Source organism: Anomaloglossus baeobatrachus, chromosome 8 (genome assembly GCF_048569485.1).
Source record: "Anomaloglossus baeobatrachus isolate aAnoBae1 chromosome 8, aAnoBae1.hap1, whole genome shotgun sequence".
Lineage (NCBI taxonomy): Eukaryota > Metazoa > Chordata > Amphibia > Anura > Aromobatidae > Anomaloglossus > Anomaloglossus baeobatrachus.
Window position 1 is genome coordinate 34,966,181 of NC_134360.1, and position 22,300 is coordinate 34,988,480.

General features: G+C 44.1%; 1 protein-coding gene across 1 annotated transcript in view; it reads left to right on the top strand.

Moving 5' to 3' along the window:
* The first annotated feature begins 7,963 nt into the window (after positions 1–7,963).
* Positions 7,964–22,300, top strand: part of CPNE9 (copine family member 9) — a 353,312-nt gene continuing 338,975 nt past the window's right edge. The window contains exons 1-2 of the mRNA XM_075321438.1: positions 7,964–8,132; positions 8,738–8,940. Coding sequence (XP_075177553.1) covers positions 8,864–8,940 — 77 coding nt within the window. The 5' untranslated portion in view covers positions 7,964–8,132; positions 8,738–8,863. The remainder of the gene's footprint in view (positions 8,133–8,737; positions 8,941–22,300) is intronic.

A 22,300-nucleotide genomic window follows, 5' to 3' on the forward strand; every position in this document is an offset into this window, starting at 1 on the left:
GGGGGCGGGTCTTTATTTTTCTTTATAAAGTGGGGAAGGGTCTTTTTTTCTCTATAGGAAGTGGGGGCAGGTCTTTATCTCTCCATAGGAAGTGAGGGCGGGTATTTATCTCGCCATAGGAAGTGGGGGTGGGTATTTATCTTGCAATAGGAAGTGGGGGCGGGTCTTTATCTCTATTGGAAATGGGGGGGGTATTTATCTTGCCATAGGAAGTGGGGGCGGGTATTTATCTCTCTATAGGAAGTGAGGCAGATCTTTATCTCTTTATAGGAAGTGGGGGCGGGTCTTTATCTCTCCATAGGAAGTGGGGGCGGGTATTTATCTTGCCATTGGAAGTGGGGGCGGGTATTTATCTCTCCATAGGAAATGGGGACCGGTATTTATCTTGCCATAGAAAGTGGGGGCGGGTCTTTATTTTTCTTTATAAAGTGGGGAAGGGTCTTTATCTCTCCTTAAGAAGTGTGGAAAGGTCTTAATCACTTTATAGGATGTGGGGGGTTGTCTTTGTGTCTCTATAGTAAGTGTGGGGCGGGTTTTTGGTCTCGCGACATGTAGTGGGTGTGGGTCTTTATATTTCTACAAGAAATGAGGGCGAGTCTTTGCCTCTCTGCTCCTGCTCTCCTGTCTGTCAAATTGTGTTCAGGCGAAACAGAAAGGTCAGGACAGGCAAGTCATTGGATAATGTCAAAAGCAATGCATGCATTGAAAGGAAGGGATGGAAGCTATAGCACCTATAGTGCTGGCAGCATGATGATGGAGAGGAACCATTCACTGGATGGCAAGGTACAATGTATGAGAAGTGGGGCAGTTCCTGAACATATGAGACCGGTATGTGCATCGGTTTTTTTCATGCTGTGGGGGATGGAGCCAGTAAGACAATCGTTCCTACAGGCCGTGTGTGAGAAATAACTCTTGGAAGAAGAACACGTTATTGACATATTCTCCTGTATGATGTGTTGATGATTGCCACAGCGATATGTGCAGTAGTAAGCAATTATTGACTCATAATTGTATCGATCTTATACATTTCAAGTTGTGCTGCCCCGCGGGATCCCTTGCCCTGCCCCACATTCCGCCACAGTTTGAAAATTCCTCTTTCTGAAATCTGTCTCATCAGTTCCTCCCTGCAGAGCTCAGGTGTCCCAATTCTGTCACTTCTTAATTAGTGGATCACGCAGGACAGCGATGAGAGGTAAAAACCAGCGATCGCTTGTTCCAATGCGTCTGAACATGTGTAAACATTCCCTGAATGACTCCGCAATGTGTTCCACCAAAAGCCGAGGTCAGGGATTACAATTGGGGTCGCCCGGGGGGTGGGGGGGGGTTCCGTGGCCCTTTTATTCTAATTGAAGCAAAAATAAAAAGTCATTTTAATCACTAAAATCCACAGCGGTCTGGCAATGATCGAGTTAAAAAAAATACGACACTTCTGGAATATTCCCTGCAGATCGACGCAAAGGCAGGGTGAAATCCAAATTAAATTGCCTTCTTAACTCTTCACTTACCAGACTGATAAAACGAGAGAGCAGTGTATGATCCCTATCTCCCACCATAGGTGAAATATATGAACTGGGAGCCAGGATGTTATCATCTATCTGTTACTGTATGACTTGGAGATTTGGGTCAAAAAATGGGGTCTGGAACCCAAAAAAAGATTTAGCAATTTTACACCACTTCATTGATACCAGTGGCGTAGCTAGAGGTCAACGGGCCCTGGTGCAAAAATTGGACCTGGGGTCCCCCATCCCTGCATGTTGGTCAGATCTAAATCCTATAAAGACATACGAGTTGCCCTCGCCCCCATTATGTACTCATGTCCCCCATCCTGTTCTAATATACCCCATCCTGGGCTCCTTCCTGGTAAATATATCCTCCATCCTGGTATATATGTCCCCCCATCCTGGAATCCTTACCACCTACTGGTATATACTGTCCCCTCCTGGGCCAATCTTGATATATACAGTCCCCCTTCTGGGCCCCTCCTGGTATATACTGTCTCCTTCCTGGTATCTACTGCCCCCCTCCTGGTATATACAGTCCCCTTCCTGGGCTCCTCCTGGTATATAGTGTCCCCTCCTGGGCCCATCCTGGTATATACTGTCCCCTCCTGGGCCCATCTTGATATATACAGTCCCCCTTCTGGGCCCCTCCTGGTATATACTGTCTCCATCCTGGTATCTACTGCCCCCCTCCCGGTATATACAGTCCCCTTTCTGGGCTCCTCCTGGTATATACTGTCCCCTCCTGGGCCCATCCTGGTATATACTGTCCCCTCCTGGGCCCATCCTGGTATATATGTTCCCCCATCCTGGGATCATTACCACCTACTGGTATATACTGTCCACTCCTGGGCCCATCCTGGTATATATGTACCCCATCCTGGCATACATGGTCCCCCTTCTGGGCCCCTCCTGGTATCTACTGTCTTCCTTCTGGTATCTACTGTCCCTCTCCTGGTATATACTGTTCCCCTCCTGATATATACTGTCCACTCCTGGGCCCATCCTGGTATATATGTACCCCATCCTGGCATACACGGTCCCCCTTCTGGGCCCCTCCTGGTATCTACTGACCCCCTCCTGGTATATACTGTTCCCCTCCTGGTATATACTGTTCCCCTCCTGGTATATACTGCCCCCCTCCTGGTATATACTGTTCCCCTCCTGGTATATACTGTTCCCCTCCTGGTATATACTGTCCCCCTCCTGGTATATACTGTTCCCCTCCTGGGGGCGTCTCCTGGCATATACTGTAAACCTCCTGGAAAAATATGTCTCCGTTCTGTCTAATGCAAAAAAACCCATTGTATTGACCCTCCCTGGCTCCCACGTCACATGGCGTCCTCCTCTGTGGCCAGCGCGCAGGCGCCAGCAGCTTTCATCGGCGTCCGTGCTATGACAATGCATGATGTCATTGTCATGCGTCGTCGTTAGTCCCTGATTGGCTGGCAGCCTGTATTGCAGTGCAGGGACCCGACGGGTCACTGTGCTGCGATGCATTTCAGCTGCATGTGCACCTTTGGACGCACATCCATCTGGGTCTGGTGGGACCCCTGCACCACTGGGTCCGGTTGCAGTCACGATCCCAGCAACCACAATTGTTTCGTTTACAGATTTTTTTTTTTATTTTTCTTGACTTTCTTTCCGTTGATTGTCAGATGCAAAAAAAAAAAAAAAATATCCGTAAATATGCTTTTTATTTTTGGTGCTGTATCCGGGCGTTGCTGAGCCTCCTCCTGGAGGCTGGTAATTGCTCACCGCCCCATGCTGGGATCTGGATTACATTCTTTTAAGGCAAGATATAGGTTTAGAAACTCTAAAATGTCACCGAACTGCCACCTACTATAGAACGAGGTGAAGGTAATTAATCCAAAGGGCGATCACGGAGGAACTCAATTTATGTTTGTTTTAGAAGCTCCGTAGGTTTTTTTTTTGGTTTGTTTTTAGATTAAAGGGGTTCCTTTTTATTATAGTGACCTGAAAATAAGCTAATCACAGGGTGTCCTGCTTCTGAAAGACCCCCGGGAATCAGATATAAATTAAAGGGGTTGTTCCCTAGTTTTGATCGGTGTAGTGTTGGTCATTTCCATAATTTCGCTGCAGCGACGGTACGATGTTGATCCTCGTTCCTGTGGCAGCGCACATCGCTGTGTATGAAGCCGCAGGAGCGAGGAACATCTCCTTACCTGTGTCCCGCCTGCAATGAGGAAGGAAGGAGGTGGGCGGGATGTTTACGTCCCGCTCATCTCCGCCCCTCCGCTTCTATTGGCCGCCTACCGTGTGACGTCGCTGTGACGCCACATGACCCGCCCCCTTAGAAGGAGGCGGGTCGCCGGCCAGAGCGACGTCGCAGGGCAGGTAAGTGCGTGTGACGCTGCCATAGCGATAATGTTCGCTACGGCAGCTATCACCATGATATCGCAGCTGCGACGGGGGCGGGGACTATCGCGCTCGGCATTGCTAGCATCGGCTTGCAATGTCGTAGTGTGCAAAGTACCCCTAAGAATACACCATTAATGTAAAATTAGTGGACAACCCCTTTAAGTGGGAACCTGGTAAAAAGTTTTTGATTTCCCTGCAGTGCCCCCACAGGAGAAATGAAGTATTACACAATGCAATTAGTGGTCTGTCTGTGTTAGGTCCCCTTCACATGTGCATATGAAAAACATACGTGTAAAACTGATACCAGCTTCATCCATGGCTAAAGAAAAAAGATATTACAAAGCTTCCCCTATACTTTCAGTGTTAAACACGTACCGCACAAAGATGGCACATCAAGGGCGGACATATCATTGGTGCAAACAGCGTCCAAGAGGCTCGGGGGCCCATTTCTACCCCCAACATAGGTAAAATTGTGCATTTCGATGAGTTGATGGACTTAAAGGGCCCCATATACTGTTTTTGCACAGGGGCCCTTTTCGGTCTGAGTGACACATGGTTCCATCTGTGCGCTGTATGCGTTTTTCATGAACCCGTCCACTTGGATTTTCCCTTCTCATCTGTGCTGCAGAGGAAAAAACGGATGAAAACATGGATATGTGAGCCGCACCGTAGGTTATAATGGGCACTTGTGGTATCCGTGAAAAAAACGGATGCATACCGGAAACACGGACATGTGAAGGGCCTTGTCCTACAGAATAAGAGATGATATTTGGAGCCACGCTCCCCTTTGCCAGATGGGAATCCTAAATGGAAGAGCCCTCTTTATTAAGGCTAGTTTCACACTTGCGTTGAACGGGATCCGTAGCATTGCGTTGTGTGACGGATGTAACGGATGCGTTGCATATAGTGGCACAACGCATGCTACAGATCGTACAAAATAACGCAGTCCGTTGTAGTTTTTTTTCCTTGACTTTACACATCTGGGCATGCGCAGTTATGTAAAGTCACCTGCGTTAACGGAATCAGTCAAATGACGCATTCTAACGGAATCCGCCACCATAGGCGTCCATTATAAAAACAACGGACGCCTAACGGATTCCTGCAGATTGCGATTTTTGACACTCCGCCAAGCGCAGAAAAACGTTACATGCTGCGTTCAATCCGCTAGACACAGCGTCAAAATAACGCCGCTGCGTCGTCTAGCGGATGCAACTCAGACACTTGCGTTACAGTGCGTCGTCCATACAACTCTATGGAGAATAGCGCGGTCCGTTAATGGACTGCGCTATTCTCCATAGTGACGGAATACGCTGAACGCAAGTGTGGAGCTGGCCTAAGCCAGATAATGGAGAAAAGCTTACAGAATAAGTTGGAGGATTGCAAATATTGGAAATTAGTACGTTATTATTTATTGTTTATTAATTAAATATTTTACACTAGTAGGAAAATACTTTATATACTAAGATATATATATATATATATATATATATAAATAAAAATATATATACTGTATATATATATATATATGTATATTGGAAATTAGTAAGTTATTATTTATTGTTTATTAATTTAATATTTAACATTTTACACTATTAGGAAATTACTTTATATACAGTATGTATATATATATATATATATATATATATACAGTATATATATATATATATATATATATATATATATATATATATATATATATATATATATATACTGTATATATATATATATATGCATATTGGAAATTAGTAAGTTATTTATTGTTTATTAATTAAATATTTAACATTTTACACTATTACGAAAATACTTTATATACTAAGATATATATATATATATGTGTATATATATATTTATATACACTGTATATATATATATATATATATATATATAAAAATAAATATATATACACTTATTTATTTTTTAAATATACTCTGCTTCTGTAAGGAAGCTCTGTTCCATGGATGTGGCCACAATTGGCTCTGATGGTCAGAGCCCCCCCGAATGCTGACAGCTCTCCCACCCTCCACCAGTAATTACACCCACATCCCTTCTAGTGATGCCACCCAGACGTGTGCAGCCCTCCCTTATAGGCAACATTCAGTCCTTATACTCAGATCAGGCACTACACTATATCACCCGGCGTCATGCACCATATTTATCTCTCCATCCCCAGTGAACGTGCATCCAGATCTGCACCTCTGCATGAGGCTGCGCAGGAAAGTCACCATCTGGAGACCTGCTCTTCATAGCTGGTGCTAATGCATTAAGCTGGCAGACAGCTGCGAGCCACATGTAAGGATGAGGACCCCCTGCAATAGAGGGCGCAGCGGTCACAAAGCCTACGGGGGTCCTTCTGCCATAAAAATAACACCATAATAGGTGAGGGCACTGTTATAGTATTTGCATTGACAGGGGCGGACATATCATTGGTGTAACCTGTGGAGATACATGGGGGGTCCACATCCTCCTCCTAAGCAGGAGGAATTGTGCATTATGGACTGCGAGGGGTCTATAAACTGTTCTGGCACAGGGGCCTCTTCTGTCTGTGTTATTGAGGTGCAGAAGCTTCATGTTCTCACGATTCCACTGTGCAGAGCATCTTGTACTTTAGGAGATGCTCTGTTGCACTTTCATGGACTACAGACCTGGCAGTGACACAATTCCTCTGTGCAGAGCATCTTGCACCTTAGTAGATGCTCTGCTGCACCTTCCTGTACTACAGACCTGGCAGTGACACGATTCCTCTGTGCAGAGCATCTTGCACCTTAGGAGATGCTCTGCTGCACCTTCCTGGACTACAGACCTGGCAGTGACACAATTCCTCTGTGCAGAGCATCTTGCACCTTAGGAGATGCTCTGCTGCACCTTCCTGGACTACAGACCTGGCAGTGACAAAATTCCTCTGTGCAGAGCATCTTGCACCTTAGTAGATGCTCTGCTGCACCTTCCTGGACTACAGACCTGGCAGTGACACAATTCCTTTGTGCAGAACATCTTGCACCTTAGAAGATGCTCTGCTGCACCTTCCTGGACTACAGACCTGGCAGTGACACAATTCCTTTGTGCAGAACATCTTGCACCTTAGAAGATGCTCTGCTGCACCTTACTGGACTACAGACCTGGCAGTGACACAATTCCTCTATGCAGAGCATCTTGCACCTTAGGAGATGTTCTGCTGTGTTTTCCTGAGTTACTGACCTGGCAGGTTGATTGACAGCGCAGGATTCCATTCTAATTCTGGGAGGTGCTGATTACTCAGGTGTTCCATCTTCCTAGTAATTGCTCTGCTTCTTTACTGAGCATGCTCTCCCAGAACCTTGCCAGTTGTATTTCCTAGTTCTGCAGTTGTGCTATTGGCTTGTGTCTCTGCTAGTCTTCTGATCTTTGTTTGCTGACCTCAGACTGTTATTTGACTCTTCTGTGCCTGCACCCTGTTCCTATCATGACGTCCTGCCTTTTGACCTCGGACCGTTACCTGACCACATCTCTGTTTTCTACTTGAACTTATTTTGTGCCGTCCTGGAATTCTGACCCTCGGATTGTGACCTGACTACACCTCTGTTTACTCCCTGTGATCATACATGTCCTCCCTGGCTTCAATGACGGACTCTTCCGTCTGTACTATCCAAAAGTAGTGACTAGCATCACACATGTTATGTCTCTGCAGGAATTCCAAATTCTGACAACTACCCATCCCCCTCTGACTACAAAATAACACTTGCATAGCAGTTTGTAGTCATAGGACCCACACAAGTTTGCATTCATATCTGTAAAGTATCATTGCTGATCACATCATCTTAGCAGCATATATAGCAATCCACTAATATGTTATTATTGCAATCCTTTTACAAGCAGAAGGATTTGATGCAATTGCCCTAAGGAATCATTTAGAGGTTAAGTAAACCATAATGCAATCATAGTTGCAGAAAATAGTTATAAATCAGACAGAATCATAGCCAAATACTGTATTCAGAGCCTAAAATCTGTGATAAAAAGCATGACCAGAGGATAATAGCTGCAGTACCGCGTTTCACCACTAGGTGGCCTATTGACATCACAGGCCACTACTCGCATCCATTGAGGGATTCTGTGCACAATATTCATAGATACAGGTTGGTTTCTCGCATCCTCTATATTTTTTGCACAAGCTTGGGATAATGGCATGTATATGAGAGAGCTGAGAGAGGACCAAAGGCATTGGGGGGTCTCCAGCAGGGGTCCAGCCAACACTGCCTCTCCCCTGCAACTTCACAGGTAATGACAACTTTAATGCATTTGCTGTCATCTTCTGCCCCTCCTGGGTCATTGTTATGGACTTTCAGCTTCTTCTCTGCTTTCCTTTGCTGCATCTTAGAAACTTTGTTGCCTCCTTATTGAGTAGATATTAAATATTGTGCAGAATCTGGGTCTCTGCTTGAGAATTGGGAGGAAAATGCAACAGATGTAGCAAAGGCAAAAGCTCAGCTAGAATTTAATTCCCTGATACATCTGTGGTGGTTTAATCCCAGTATGGCACTGGTATTACACCAGCAGAGCTTCCAAACTGCACAGAGAAAATGCCACTGTGCAAGTGAGTGGGCACCATTGGACTGCACCCAAAAGGGGAAGGTGTGGGGGGTGTAGACCCCGAATGAATGCGGAGTATTGAGGGCGTCCTACTTCTCTGATAGGGTTAATAGGCTTCGGTGACACAGATATGGAGTGACTTTGATAAAGCAGGGATGTTACTCTAGAAATCCTGCCACCAGGGGATTAGAAAGGATGGCAGTCCCACCGAGTGTCTCAGAAAACATCTCAGACTCTTTCCACCCAGAAAACCACCAGGAGTTTTCTACGTGTTGTGTCTTCTTCTGTTGTAGTTTTCATGGACTGGCATCTTGGACCTCTTCTTAAGATCTTGATGACAGCCCTGCAGCCTTGACTTACCAGAACTGAAGATCACCCCAGGACATTGACCGTCTCTTAGACCTGTAGACTTCGCGAGAATGGCATCCATTGGAGACTTTGACCCTGTACACAGCAGCGTGCCAGCCACGAAGATCGAGATCACTGTATCATGCAGGTAAGGATGGCTCCTAAGGTATCTGAAGAGTGTGATGAAAAAGGTTATGGTGTGTGCCTGATTTCTAGGGTTTTGGGTCCTGATATGGTGGCATTGCAAAAGGACTATCTTTCACCCAGGGCAAGAGTTCAGTTTTTGCCCCAGTCCATGATAAATTATGTTGGAAGTCAGCTTGACCCCTCCAGATGGATCCAGATTGTCCCCTCCAGATGGATCCAGATTGTCCCCTCCAGATGGATCCAGGTTGTCCCCTATAGATGGATCCAAATTGTCGCCTCTACATGGATCCAGGTTGTCCCCTCTAGATGGATCCAGGTTGTCCCCTCTAGATGGATCCAGATTGTCCCCTCTAGATGGATCCAGGTAGTCCCCTCTAGATGGATCCAGGTAGTCCCCTCTAGATGGATCCAGGTAGTCCCCTCCAGATGGATCTAGGTTCTCCCCTCCAGATGGATCCAGGTCCCCCCCTCCAGATGGATCCCGGTTGTCCCCTCCAGATGGATGCAGGTTGTCCCCTCCAGATAGATTCAGGTTGTCCCCTCTAGATGGTTCCAGATTGTCCCCTCCAGATGGATCCAGGTTGTCCCCTCCAGATGTGCTTCTCAGGTTGGATCATTTGGTGTCTATCCATTTTCTTGTGAATGGCACCAAGGTCTAGTGTTTGTCACTTGGGTATTATACCTGCCCATAGGGTGACAAGTGGTAGAATATTGTGTTTAGTATTGAATCATGGGTGTACAGGGGCCATATTCACAGTGGGTCCTTTGTGTGGGGCATTGGTGCAGTTTATGGGGAAGCGTACCATGGTCCTTTGTGTGGAGTTGCAAATTCAGGTCCAACGTGCAAAATAAAGTCTATAGTGTGGTCAATCAAATCCAGTGTCTTGGGTATTGAATTATGCTTCATGGAGGGCATCAGTTTTTTTCCATGGTTTATTGTACGACTCTCACGATAATTGGATCAAGGTCCATCCTTTGGTCAATCAGGTTCTTGGGCATGGTATGGTGGTTCATCAATATCAAATATATGCAGTGCTCTTCTTGGGCATCAGCCCAGTTGTACCATGGTCGATTGTGTGGTTTATTCAGGTCCATCCATGGGATAATCAAGTCGGGAGTGTTGGGTCTTGTATCTAGGCTCATCATGTTGGCCACTCATCAATATCTACTGTATGGGGTTTTTGGTCACAAGTCCAGTTGGACCATGATCTATTGTGTGGCTTTGAATTCAGGTCCATCCAAGGGACAATCAGGTCTGGAGTCTTGGGTTCTGTATCTTGGCTCATCATGTTGGCCACTCATCAATATCTACTGTATAGTATTTTTGGTCACGAGTCCAGATGGACCATGATGGTCCATTGTGTGGCTCCGTATTCAGGTCATTGTATCAAGGTCCATCTTGTGGTCCATCAGGTCCAGTGTTTTGGGCATTGCATCCTTAGCCAGCTTCTAATGGGCAGATTCTTTTTGTGGGCATCCGTCCAGGTGTATCATGGTCGATTGTGTGTCTTTGTATTCAGGTCCATCCAACGAACAATCAGGTCTAGAGTCTTGGGTCCTGTATCTTGGCTCATCACGTTGGCCACTCATCAATATCTACTGTATGGGATTTTTGGTCACGAGTCCAGTTGGACCATGATGATCTATTGTGTGGCTCCGTATTCAGGTCATTGTATTAAGGGCCATCTTGTGGTCCATCAGGTCCAGTGTTTTGGGCATTGCATCCGTAGCCAGCTTCTAATGGGCAGATTCTTTTTGTGGGCATCCGTCCAGGTGTATCATGGTCGATTGTGTGTCTTTGTTCGTTGGATGGATCTGAATACAATCAGGTCTAGAGTCTTGGGTCCTGTATCTTGGCTCATCACGTTGGCCACTCATCAATATCTACTGTATGGGATTTTTGGTCACAAGTCCAGTTGGACCATGATGATCCATTGTGTGGCTCCGTATTCAGGTCATTGTATTAAGGGCCATCTTGTGGTCCATCAGGTCCAGTGTTTTGGGCATTGCATCCGTAGCCAGCTTCTAATGGGCAGATTCTTTTTGTGGGCATCCGTCCAGGTGTATCATGGTCGATTGTGTGTCTTTGTTCGTTGGATGGGTCTGAATACAATCAGGTCTAGAGTCTTGGGTCCTGTATCTTGGCTCATCACGTTGGCCACTCATCAATATCTACTGTATGGGATTTTTGGTCACGAGTCCAGTTGGACCATGATGATCTATTGTGTGGCTCCGTATTCAGGTCATTGTATTAAGGGCCATCTTGTGGTCCATCAGGTCCAGTGTTTTGGGCATGTAATGTGCAGATTCTCTTTATGGGCGTGCGTCCAGTTCAACCATGGCCCAATTTCAGGACCGAAGCGTTGGAGGAGTCATTTCACATTTTAGTGACGGAGGCAATGGTGAATCATTTCCAGTATCTGGGATATTGTACCTCGGAAGTGAATTAAAGCCAAGATCCAGCATACATATCATTTATGATACAAATGTCCACTCTATAGAAATATATGTGACCCCCCTTTGATATCACATCATCCGATGCACCCACCATTTTCGAGACCTGTCTGAGTACCATAACTGAGACACCAGAGCCCTGTTGCCCTCCTCGGAGATTTTTGTTCCCAAGAATCCGGCACATCATTCTAAACACCTCTAATGGAAGCTATAACATAAGGCCGTGGTCCATCTGGTGGCGAACTACAACCCCCACTATACCAGAACAGTGGGCTATGAGGAAGACTTGCTGGACTTTATAGTTCCCCAAGAGCTAGAGAGAAGGCAGTTGGAGGAATCTAAAAAAATTCCGAACCTTATTGATGACTATATAAAAAAAATATACATTTTAGGATTTGTCAAGAGCAAGACTATCCCCACACATGTAATGCAAAGGGATGCACATATGTAGCAGAGATGAGTTTGTCTGACGTAGCAGATTGAGACATATCAGACATAGCAGAGCTGAACTTGCAGGCTTTAGGACTGGGTTTGCTAAACATAGCAGAGCCGAGTCTGTGATATGTAGCAGGATTGGGTATTTTGGATATTGGAGAGATGAGTTTGTCAGCTGTAGCAGTATTTGGCTTGCCAAACATAGCAGTGTTAGGCAAATCTGAGGTAGCAGAGCTGAGTTTGCAATATTTAAAATGACAGCGTTTTTAAACATAGTAGTGATGAGTTTGTTATATGTAGGACTGATGTTTGTGTCAAGGTGAGTTTGGTAAATTTAGAAGGACTGGGTTTATTAAAGGAAACATAGCAGTGCTGAGTTTGTCATATGTAACAGGGTTCGGTATGTTGGACATAGAAGGCTGATTTTTTTTTCATACTAATAGCAAGATAATGTATTAAAAATAGCAGAGCTGTGTTTGTTATGTGTTGCAGGATGTGATGATTCTGAGGGTGTGATATTGAAGTATCTCGGGGTCAGTTGGATGTAGTAGAGCTGAGCTTTGATGGTTTGTGACACAGTAGAGCTGAGTTTATCATATGTAGTAGAACAGGGTATATTAGACATAGCAGAGCTGATAAGTTAGGAAAGTAGAGCTGAGTTTGCCATGTGTTGCAAGATGTGATGATTCTGAGATCGCAGCAGTGTGTGATATTGAAGTAGCTCGTTGTCAGTTGGATGTAACAGAGCTGAGCGTGTGATATGTAGCAGAGCTGAGCATGTGATATGTAGCAGAGCTGAGCGTGTGATATGTAGCAGAGCTGAATGTGTGATATGTAGCAGAGCTGAGCGTGTGATATGTAGCAGAGCTGAGCATGTGATATGTAGCAGTGCTGAGCGTGTGATATGTAGCAGAGCTGAGTGTGTGATATGTAGCAGAGCTGAGCATGTGATATGTAGCAGAGCTGAGCGTGTGATATGTAGCAGAGCTGAGCGTGTGATATGTAGCAGAGCTGGGCGTGTGATAAGTAGCAGAGCTGAATGTGTGATATGTAGCAGAGCTGAGCATGTGATATGTAGCAGAGCTGAGCGTGTGATATGTAGCAGAGCTGAGCATGTGATATGTAGCAGAGCTGAGCGTGTGATATGTAGCAGAGCTGAATGTGTGATATGTAGCAGAGCTGAGCATGTGATATGTAGCAGAGCTGAGCATGTGATATGTAGCAGAGCTGAGCGTGTGATATGTAGCAGTGCTGAGCGTGTGATATGTAGCAAAGCTGAGTGTGTGATATGTAGCAGAGCTGAGCATGTGATATGTAGCAGAGCTGAGCGTGTGATATGTAGCAGAGCTGAGCGTGTGATATGTAGCAGAGCTGGGCGTGTGATATGTAGCAGAGCTGAATGTGTGATATGTAGCAGAGCTGAGCGTGTGATATGTAGCAGAGCTGGGCGTGTGATATGTAGCAGAGCTGAGCGTGTGATATGTAGCAGAGCTGAGCATGTGATATGTAGCAGAGCTAAGCATGTGATATGTAGCGTGACTGTTTGTGAGACAGTAGAGCTGAGTTTTTCATATGTAGTAGAACAGGGTATATTAGACATAGCAGAGCTGATAAGTTAGGAAAGCAGAGCTGTGTTGGTCATGTGTTGCAGGATGTGATGAGTCTGAGATCGCAGCAATGTGTGATATTGAAGTAGCTCAGGGTCAGTTGGATGTAGCAGAGCTGAGCATGTGATATGTAGCGTGACTGTTTGTGAGACAGTAGAGCTGAGTTTATCATATGTAGTAGAACAGGGTATATTAGACATAGCAGAGCTGATAAGTTAAGAAAGTAGAGTTGAGTTTGTCATGTGTTGCAAGATGTGATGATTCTGAGATCGCAGCAGGGTGTATTAGTGAAGTAGATCGGGGTCAGTTGGATGTAGCAGAGCTGAGCTTGTGATATTGACTGTTTGTGAGACAGTAAAGCTGAGTTTTTCATACGTAGTAGAACAGGGCATATTAGACATAGATGTAGCAGAGCTGATCATGTTAATAACTTAGTAAATTATTGGTTGCATTACCGAAATTCGTATTTATGAAATCGTAAGTGCATGAAATCTGTGTGACTATACCCTGTCACAGTGTCACCCCATGCACAAAAGAACCATACAATGACACATTCACCTCTGCTCCATCTGTAACATACTACACCACTGCACATGTTGGTGCCTTTTATGTTCATTACGGGGGAGTTCACGGGATTAGTAATGTATATTGTTGTGGATTTCCTCCAGTAATCCGGGACATCCTATGCCCCTCATTATAGGATGGTATGGGGTATGGCCGGCTCACTGATCTCTAATCACAGCAGATATTAGGGGAAAAAAACCTCAATTCTGGATCCCTCTTAATTACTTCTGCTGGCTTCAGTGGATTGTTGTCCTCGCTCAATTAACGCTAGATTCCAATCCAAGATCCATTGGGGTGGAAAATAACTGTACAGATTGCTATTAGCTAAGGGTTAATGTGAGGCCGGGGAGGGAGGGAGGGGGCCTGCAGCACCCGGGAGCTTCACAGTATGGAGGAGCTGGAATAAGGTCATGCTTCTGTCTATCCTGCTATGGCCGGAGGCTGGCAGCGGAGAGGTTAAGCCTTTCTTGCTACTTGTCTGCGCCCATAGAAAACAGCATGAGGTGTTCTAGAGCCTCGGTGACTCGGCAGTGAGGGGGAACAGGGGCAGCATATGGACGGGGACTGGAAAAACTGTGCGGAGCGGAAAATCCTGGAGGTCTGTGCGCTGGTGTCCCCGTCTCTAGGGAGGAAAATAGATCTGCTCCCCTCACATAGAGCGAGCGGCAATAACGAGTGCGGGTATATATACTGCAATTATCTATCTATAGGATACAGCGCCATACATCACCACAGAGACAGACAATATCCAGCCGCGTACCCAACTACACCTGTAATATTCTATCTATCTATATATGACAAAAAAATTGGAACAGAATATAGAATAATATCAGGTGCAAGACTATCAACAGACCTTAAATCCCATGGACAACAATATAAATGAAAAAAAGGATAGCCGCACTCCAAAATATGGATGAAAAAGTGGACTTTATTAGCCATTATGGCGTGACGACGTTTCGGCTGTAACCAGCCTTTATCAAGGAGAAACGTCACTACACCATATGGGCTAATACAGTCCACTCTTTTCATCCATATTTTGGAGAGCAGCTATCCTTTTTTCATTTATCTATCTCTCTATCCTCTTTAACAAAGTATATCACCTTTTCTGCCAGTATAAAGGACTAACACCAATGGGTATCCTGTGATTTTTGGGGCTTTGAAAAAACAGTGGGTTGTTCTTATTGTGTATAAATAAATATATGTTGTTTTGTTTTTGTGTTTGCTACTCTATATTCTATACTTCCATTTATCTATCCATCCTTCCTTCCATCCTCCATCTATCCTTTCCTTTCATCCACCCATCTATGCTTCCTTCCTTCATTCCTTCCATCCACCTATCTATCCTTCCTTCCATCAACCTATCTATCCTTCCTTCCATCAACCTATCTATCCTTCCTTCCATCCTCCATCTATCCTTTCCTTTCATCCACCCATCTATCCTTCCTTCCTTCCTTCCATCAACCTATCTATCTATCTATCTATCTATCTATCCTTCCTTTCTTTCTCTCATTCATGAACCTATCTATTCTTCCATCCATCCTTCCATCTATCTATCCTTCCTTCCATCCATCAACCTGTCTATCCTTCCTTCCATCAACCTATCTATCCTTCCTTCATTCCATCCACCTATTTATCCTTCCTTCCAACATATCTGTCCTTCCTTCATTCCATCAACCTATCTATCCTTCCTTCCATCAACTTATCTATCCTTCCTTCCATCAACTTATCTATCCTTCCTTCCATCAACCTATCTATCCTTCCTTCCATCAACCTATCTATCCTGCCTTCCATCAACCTATCTATCCTTCCTTCCATCAACCTATCTATCCTTCCTTCCATCAACCTATCTATCCTTCCTTCCATCAACTTATATATCCTTCCTTCTATCAACCTATCTATCCTTCCTTCCATCAACCTATCTATCCTTCCTTCCATCAACCTATCTATCCTTCCTTCTATCAACCTATCTATCCTTCCTTCCATCAACCTATCTATCCTGCCTTCCATCAACCTATCTATCCTTCCTTCCATCAACCTATCTATCCTTCCTTCCATCAACCTGTCTATCCTTCCTTCCATCAACCTATCTATCCTTCCTTCATTCCATCCACCTATTTATCCTTCCTTCCAACATATCTGTCCTTCCTTCATTCCATCAACCTATCTATCCTTCCTTCCATCAACTTATCTATCCTTCCTTCCATCAACCTATCTATCCTTCCTTCCATCAACTTATCTATCCTTCCTTCCATCAACCTATCTATCCTTCCTTCCATCAACCTATCTATCCTGCCTTCCATCAACTTATCTATCCTTCCTTCTATCAACCTATCTATCCTTCCTTCCATCAACCTATCTATCCTTCCTTCCATCCACTTATCTATCCTTCCTTCCAACCTATCTATCCTTCCTTCCTTCCATCAACTTATCTATCCTTCCTTCTATCAACCTATCTATCCTTCCTTCCATCAACCTATCTATCCTTCCTTCCATCCACTTATCTATCCTTCCTTCCAACCTATCTATCCTTCCTTCCTTCCATCAACCTATCTATCCTTCCTTCCAACATATCTATCCTTCCTTCCTTCCTTCCATCAACCTATCTATCCTTCCTTCCAACATATCTATCCTTCCTTCCTTCCATCAACCTATCTATCCTTCCTTCCAACATATCCATCCTTCCTTCCTTCCATCATCCTATCTATCCTTCCATCAACCTATCTATCCTTCCTTCCAACATATCTATCCTTCCCTCCTTCCTTCCTTCCATCAACCTATCTATCCTTCCTTCCAACATATCTATCCTTCCTTCCTTCCTTCCATCAACCTATCTATCTATCTATCTATCTATCTATCTATCTATCTATCTATCTATCCTTCCTTTCTCTCATTCATCAACCTATCTATCCTTCCAACATATCTATCCTTCCTTCCATCCATCAACCTGTCTATCCTTCCTTCCATCAACCTATCTATCCTTCCTTCCTTCCATCCACCTATCTATCCTTCCTTCCAACATATCTATCCTTCCTTCCTTCCATCAACCTATCTATCCTTCCTTCCTTCCATCCACCTATCTATCCTTCCTTCCAACATATCTATCCTTCCTTCATCAACCTATCTATCCTTCCTTCCATCCACTTATCTATCCTTCCTTCCAACATATCTATCCTTCCTTCCAACATATCTATCCTTCCTTCCTTCCATCAACCTATCTATCCTTCCTTCCAACATATCTATCCTTCCTTCCTTCCACCTATCTATCCTTCCTTCCAACATATCTATCCATCCTACCTTCCTTCCTTCTATCAACCTATCTATCCTTCCTTCCATCATCCTATCTATCTATCTATCTATCTATCTATCTATCCTTCCTTTCTTTCATTCATCAACCTATCTATCCATCCATCTATCCATTCAGTCATCCATCCTTCCTTCTTTCCGTCCATCCTTCCTTCTTTCCATCCATCCATCCATCCATCCATCCATCCATCCATCCATCCATCGTTCTCTCCCTAATCCCTGACCCTTCCTCCCGCGGTAGCTCATGTATATAGATTGCTCATGGTATAAGTGCAGCCCAGCAGGCAGCGCCATGTACTGGAAATGTTAAATGGCCGCTCTGCTGTCTGTACCTTTATATATATAGTTGCGAGCTGAACTTTCTCTCCAGCAGCAAATGAGTGTAATTGGCGTAAAAGCGCAGACGTGTTACGGGAAATCTTGGCCCGATGAGCGCATCTCGCGAATACTGCAAGCTCCAGAGAGTGCACTGAGACTCCGAGCTCCAAGATACCGCGGATTTAAAGGGCAATTACACCCGCTGCATATTCATACATGGATGTGATCAGCCAATCATGGCCTCGCGGATACTGTATTATAGAGTATATGGAGCAGAGCCCTCTATTATCTCACTGAGAATTACCTAATACACAATATGAAAATAGGCTTTCTGAACTTCTCCCCTTGTTAGGTAGAAATCCATCAGATTTTACCATTCAAGAGACTTGGAAAGTTGATTGAAAACTCCTGTAGAAACTGAAGATGCAGCCCTATAGGTGGTCACCAAAGGTTTCTAGAAAGAGCGGTAACCAAGAACCAACCCTGGTGGTAGAAAACAACCCAATGTCTATGGTCTGGGATATGATTCTGCAGAACTAGGTTGGACATGTCCATTTACATTATCCACGGTTGGCGTTTGAGCAATGGGGAGTTTCTCTACACAGAGATGTCCCGACGCGTTTTATGAATATAGAGATGCACAACCAATCTATATGGAAATCTGTCTCGTCTTCTCCATCCGGACGAGCGTCTCCAGCTCATCACTCCATGATTTATTATATTGTTTATAAAAGTTGTGCGCAGTGGAGGTGCCACCCTGGTGGAGTCAATGATAGGACAAGGATGACTAAGGATGAGACCTAATGGCATCCAGTAATGATGAGCAGAGCCACAGTTCCTTCATATATGTTTTCATAAGCATAAAAAACCCTTAATTGTTGATGGATCAGGGACCATTCATGGTGCTAGTGCTTCATCAGCACCTTTTACACAAGAACCCTGCCCTTTTCTTCAGCATTGTCATATGTGTCACATGGACCATGTCCACCTGTGCTGTGTGGTTGTGTCTACCTGTTTCACAGGTTCCCTGTAATTTTGTTCCCTGTTCTCCATGCATTCTGTCCTTATGTTCTACATCAACCTTTTCCACCTGATCTACATTTACCTTGTCCACCGGTGTGTCATGGAGGCCGGACAATTATTCCATGTTTACATTGTCCCAAAGTTCTACATGAACTCTGTTCATTTCTTTTACTTCTCTGCTTTATTTTTCTTCATAGAATTAGTTAATTAGTTGTACATGGAAATTGTCCACCTTTTGTTTACGGAAATTGAACCATTTGTACCACATGGATATTGTTGAGTCTGTTCTTCATGGACTCTGTCCACTTATACTACATTGACCTTGTCCACTGCTTCTTCATGGACTCTGTCCACTTATACTACATTGACCTTGTCCACTGGTTCCTCATGGACTCTGTCCACTTATACTACATTGACCTTGTCCACTGCTTCTTCATGGACTCTGTCCACTTATACTGCATTGACCTTGTCCACTGGTTCTTCATGGACTCTGTCGATTTGTTTTACATGGACTTTCTCCACTGGTTCTTCTTAGACCCTTTCCATTTGTTTTACATGGACTTTGTCCAGTGGTTCTTCATTAACCCTGTCCATTTTTTTTTCATGGACCTTGTCCACAGGTTCTTCTTAGAAGCTTTTCATTTGTTTTAAATGGACCTTGTCCAATGGTTCCTCATGGACTCTGTCCACTTATACTACATTGACCTTGTCCACTGGTTCTTCATGGACTCTCTCCACTTATACTACATTGACCTTGTACACTGGTTCTTCATGGACTCTGTCCACTTATACTACATTGACCTTGTCCACTGCTTCTTCATGGACTCTGTCCACTTATACTACATTGACCTTGTCCACTGCTTCTTCATGGACTCTGTCCACTTATACTACATTGACCTTGTCCACTTCTTCATGGACTCTGTCCACTTATACTACATTGACCTTGTACACTGGTTCTTCATGGACTCTGTCCACTTATACTACATTGACCTTGTCCACTGCTTCTTCATGGACTATGTCCACTTATACTACATTGACCTTGTCCACTGCTTCTTCATGGACTCTGTCCACTTATACTACATTGACCTTGTCCACTGCTTCTTCATGGACTCTGTCCACTTATACTACATTGATCTTGTCCACTGCTTCTTCATGGACTCTGTCCACTTATACTACATTGACCTTGTCCACTGGTTCTTCATGGACTCTGTCCACATACTACATTGACCTTGTACACTGCTTCTTCATGGACTCTGTCCACTTATACTACATTGACCTTGTCCACTGGTTCTTCATGGACTCTGTCGATTTGTTTTACATGGACTTTCTCCACTGGTTCTTCTTAGACCCTTTCCATTTGTTTTACATGGACTTTGTCCAGTGGTTCTTCATTAACCCTTTCCATTTTTTTTTCATGGACCTTGTCCACAGGTTCTTCTTAGAAGCTTTTCATTTGTTTTAAATGGACCTTGTCCAATGGTTCTTCATGGACCCTGTCCACTTATACTACATTGACCTTGTCCACTGGTTCCTCATGGACTCTGTCCACTTATACTACATTGACCTTGTCCACTGGTTCTTCATGGACTCTGTCCACTTATACTACATTGACCTTGTCCACTGGTTCTTCATGGACTCTGTCCACTTATACTACATTGACCTTGTCCACTGCTTCTTCATGGACTCTGTCCACTTATACTACATTGACCTTGTCCACTGCTTCTTCATGGACTCTGTCCACTTATACTACATTGACCTTGTCCACTTGTTCTTCATGGACTCTGTCCACTTATACTACATTGACCTTGTACACTGGTTCTTCATGGACTCTGTCCACTTATACTACATTGACCTTGTCCACTGCTTCTTCATGGACTCTGTCCACTTATACTACATTGACCTTGTCCACTGCTTCTTCATGGACTCTGTCCACTTATACTACATTGACCTTGTACACTGGTTCTTCATGGACTCTGTCCACTTATACTACATTGACCTTGTACACTGCTTCTTCATGGACTCTGTCCACTTATACTACATTGACCTTGTACACTGGTTCTTCATGGACTCTGTCCACTTATACTACATTGACCTTGTCCACTGGTTCTTCATGGACTCTGTCCACTTATACTACATTGATCTTGTCCACTGGTTCTTCATGGACTCTGTCCACTTATACTACATTAACCTTGTCCACTGGTTCTTCATGGACTCTGTCCACTTATACTACATTGACCTTGTCCACTGGTTCTTCATGGACTCTGTCCACTTATACTACATTGATCTTGTCCACTGGTTCTTCATGGACTCTGTCCACTTATACTACATTAACCTTGTCCACTGGTTCTTCATGGACTCTGTCCACTTACACTACATTGATTTTGTCCACTGGTTCTTCATGGACTCTGTCCACTTATACTACATTGACCTTGTACACTGGTTCTTCATGGACTCTGTCCACTTATACTACATTGACCTTGTACACTGCTTCTTCATGGACTCTGTCCACTTATACTACATTGACCTTGTACACTGGTTCTTTATGGACTCTGTCCACTTATACTACATTGACCTTGTCCACTGCTTCTTCATGGACTCTGTCCACTTATATTACATTGACCTTGTCCACTGCTTCTTCATGGACTCTGTCCACTTATACTACATTGACCTTGTACACTGGTTCTTCATGGACTCTGTCCACTTATACTACATTGACCTTGTACACTGCTTCTTCATGGACTCTGTCCACTTATACTACATTGACCTTGTACACTGGTTCTTCATGGACTCTGTCCACTTATACTACATTGACCTTGTCCACTGGTTCTTCATGGACTCTGTCCACTTATACTACATTGATCTTGTCCACTAGTTCTTCATGGACTCTGTCCACTTATACTACATTGACCTTGTCCACTGGTTCTTCATGGACTCTGTCCACTTACACTACATTGATTTTGTCCACTGGTTCTTCATGGACTCTGTCCACTTATACTACATTGACCTTGTACACTGCTTCTTCATGGACTCTGTCCACTTATACTACATTGACCTTGTCCACTGGTTCTTCATGGACTCTGTCGATTTGTTTTACATGGAATTTCTCCACTGGTTCTTCTTAGACCCTTTCCATTTGTTTTACATGGACCTTGTCCAGTGCTTCTTCGTTAACCCTGTCCATTTTTTTTCATGGACCTTGTCCACTGGTTCTTCTTAGAAGCTTTCCATTTGTTTTAAATGGACCTTGTCCAATGGTTCTTCATGGACCCTGTCCATTTGAACCCCATTTCCTTGTCCACTGGTTCTTCATGGACCCTGTCGATTAGTTTTACATAGACCGTGTCCACTGGTTCTTCTTATATCCTTTCCATTTGTTTTAAATGGACCTTGTCCAATTGTTCTTCATGGACCCTTGTCCATATGTTTTTTATGGACCTTGTTCAGTGGTTCTTCACGGACCCAGTTCATGTGTTTAACATGGACATTGTCCACTGGTTCTCTTTAGATCCTTTCCATTTGTTTTAAATGGAATTTGTTCAATTGCGCTTTATGAACTCTGTCGATTCGATTTTAATGGACCTTGTCTAAGGGTTCTTCATGGACCCTTATCCATATGTTTTACATGGATCTTGTTCAGTGGTTCTTCATGGACCCTGT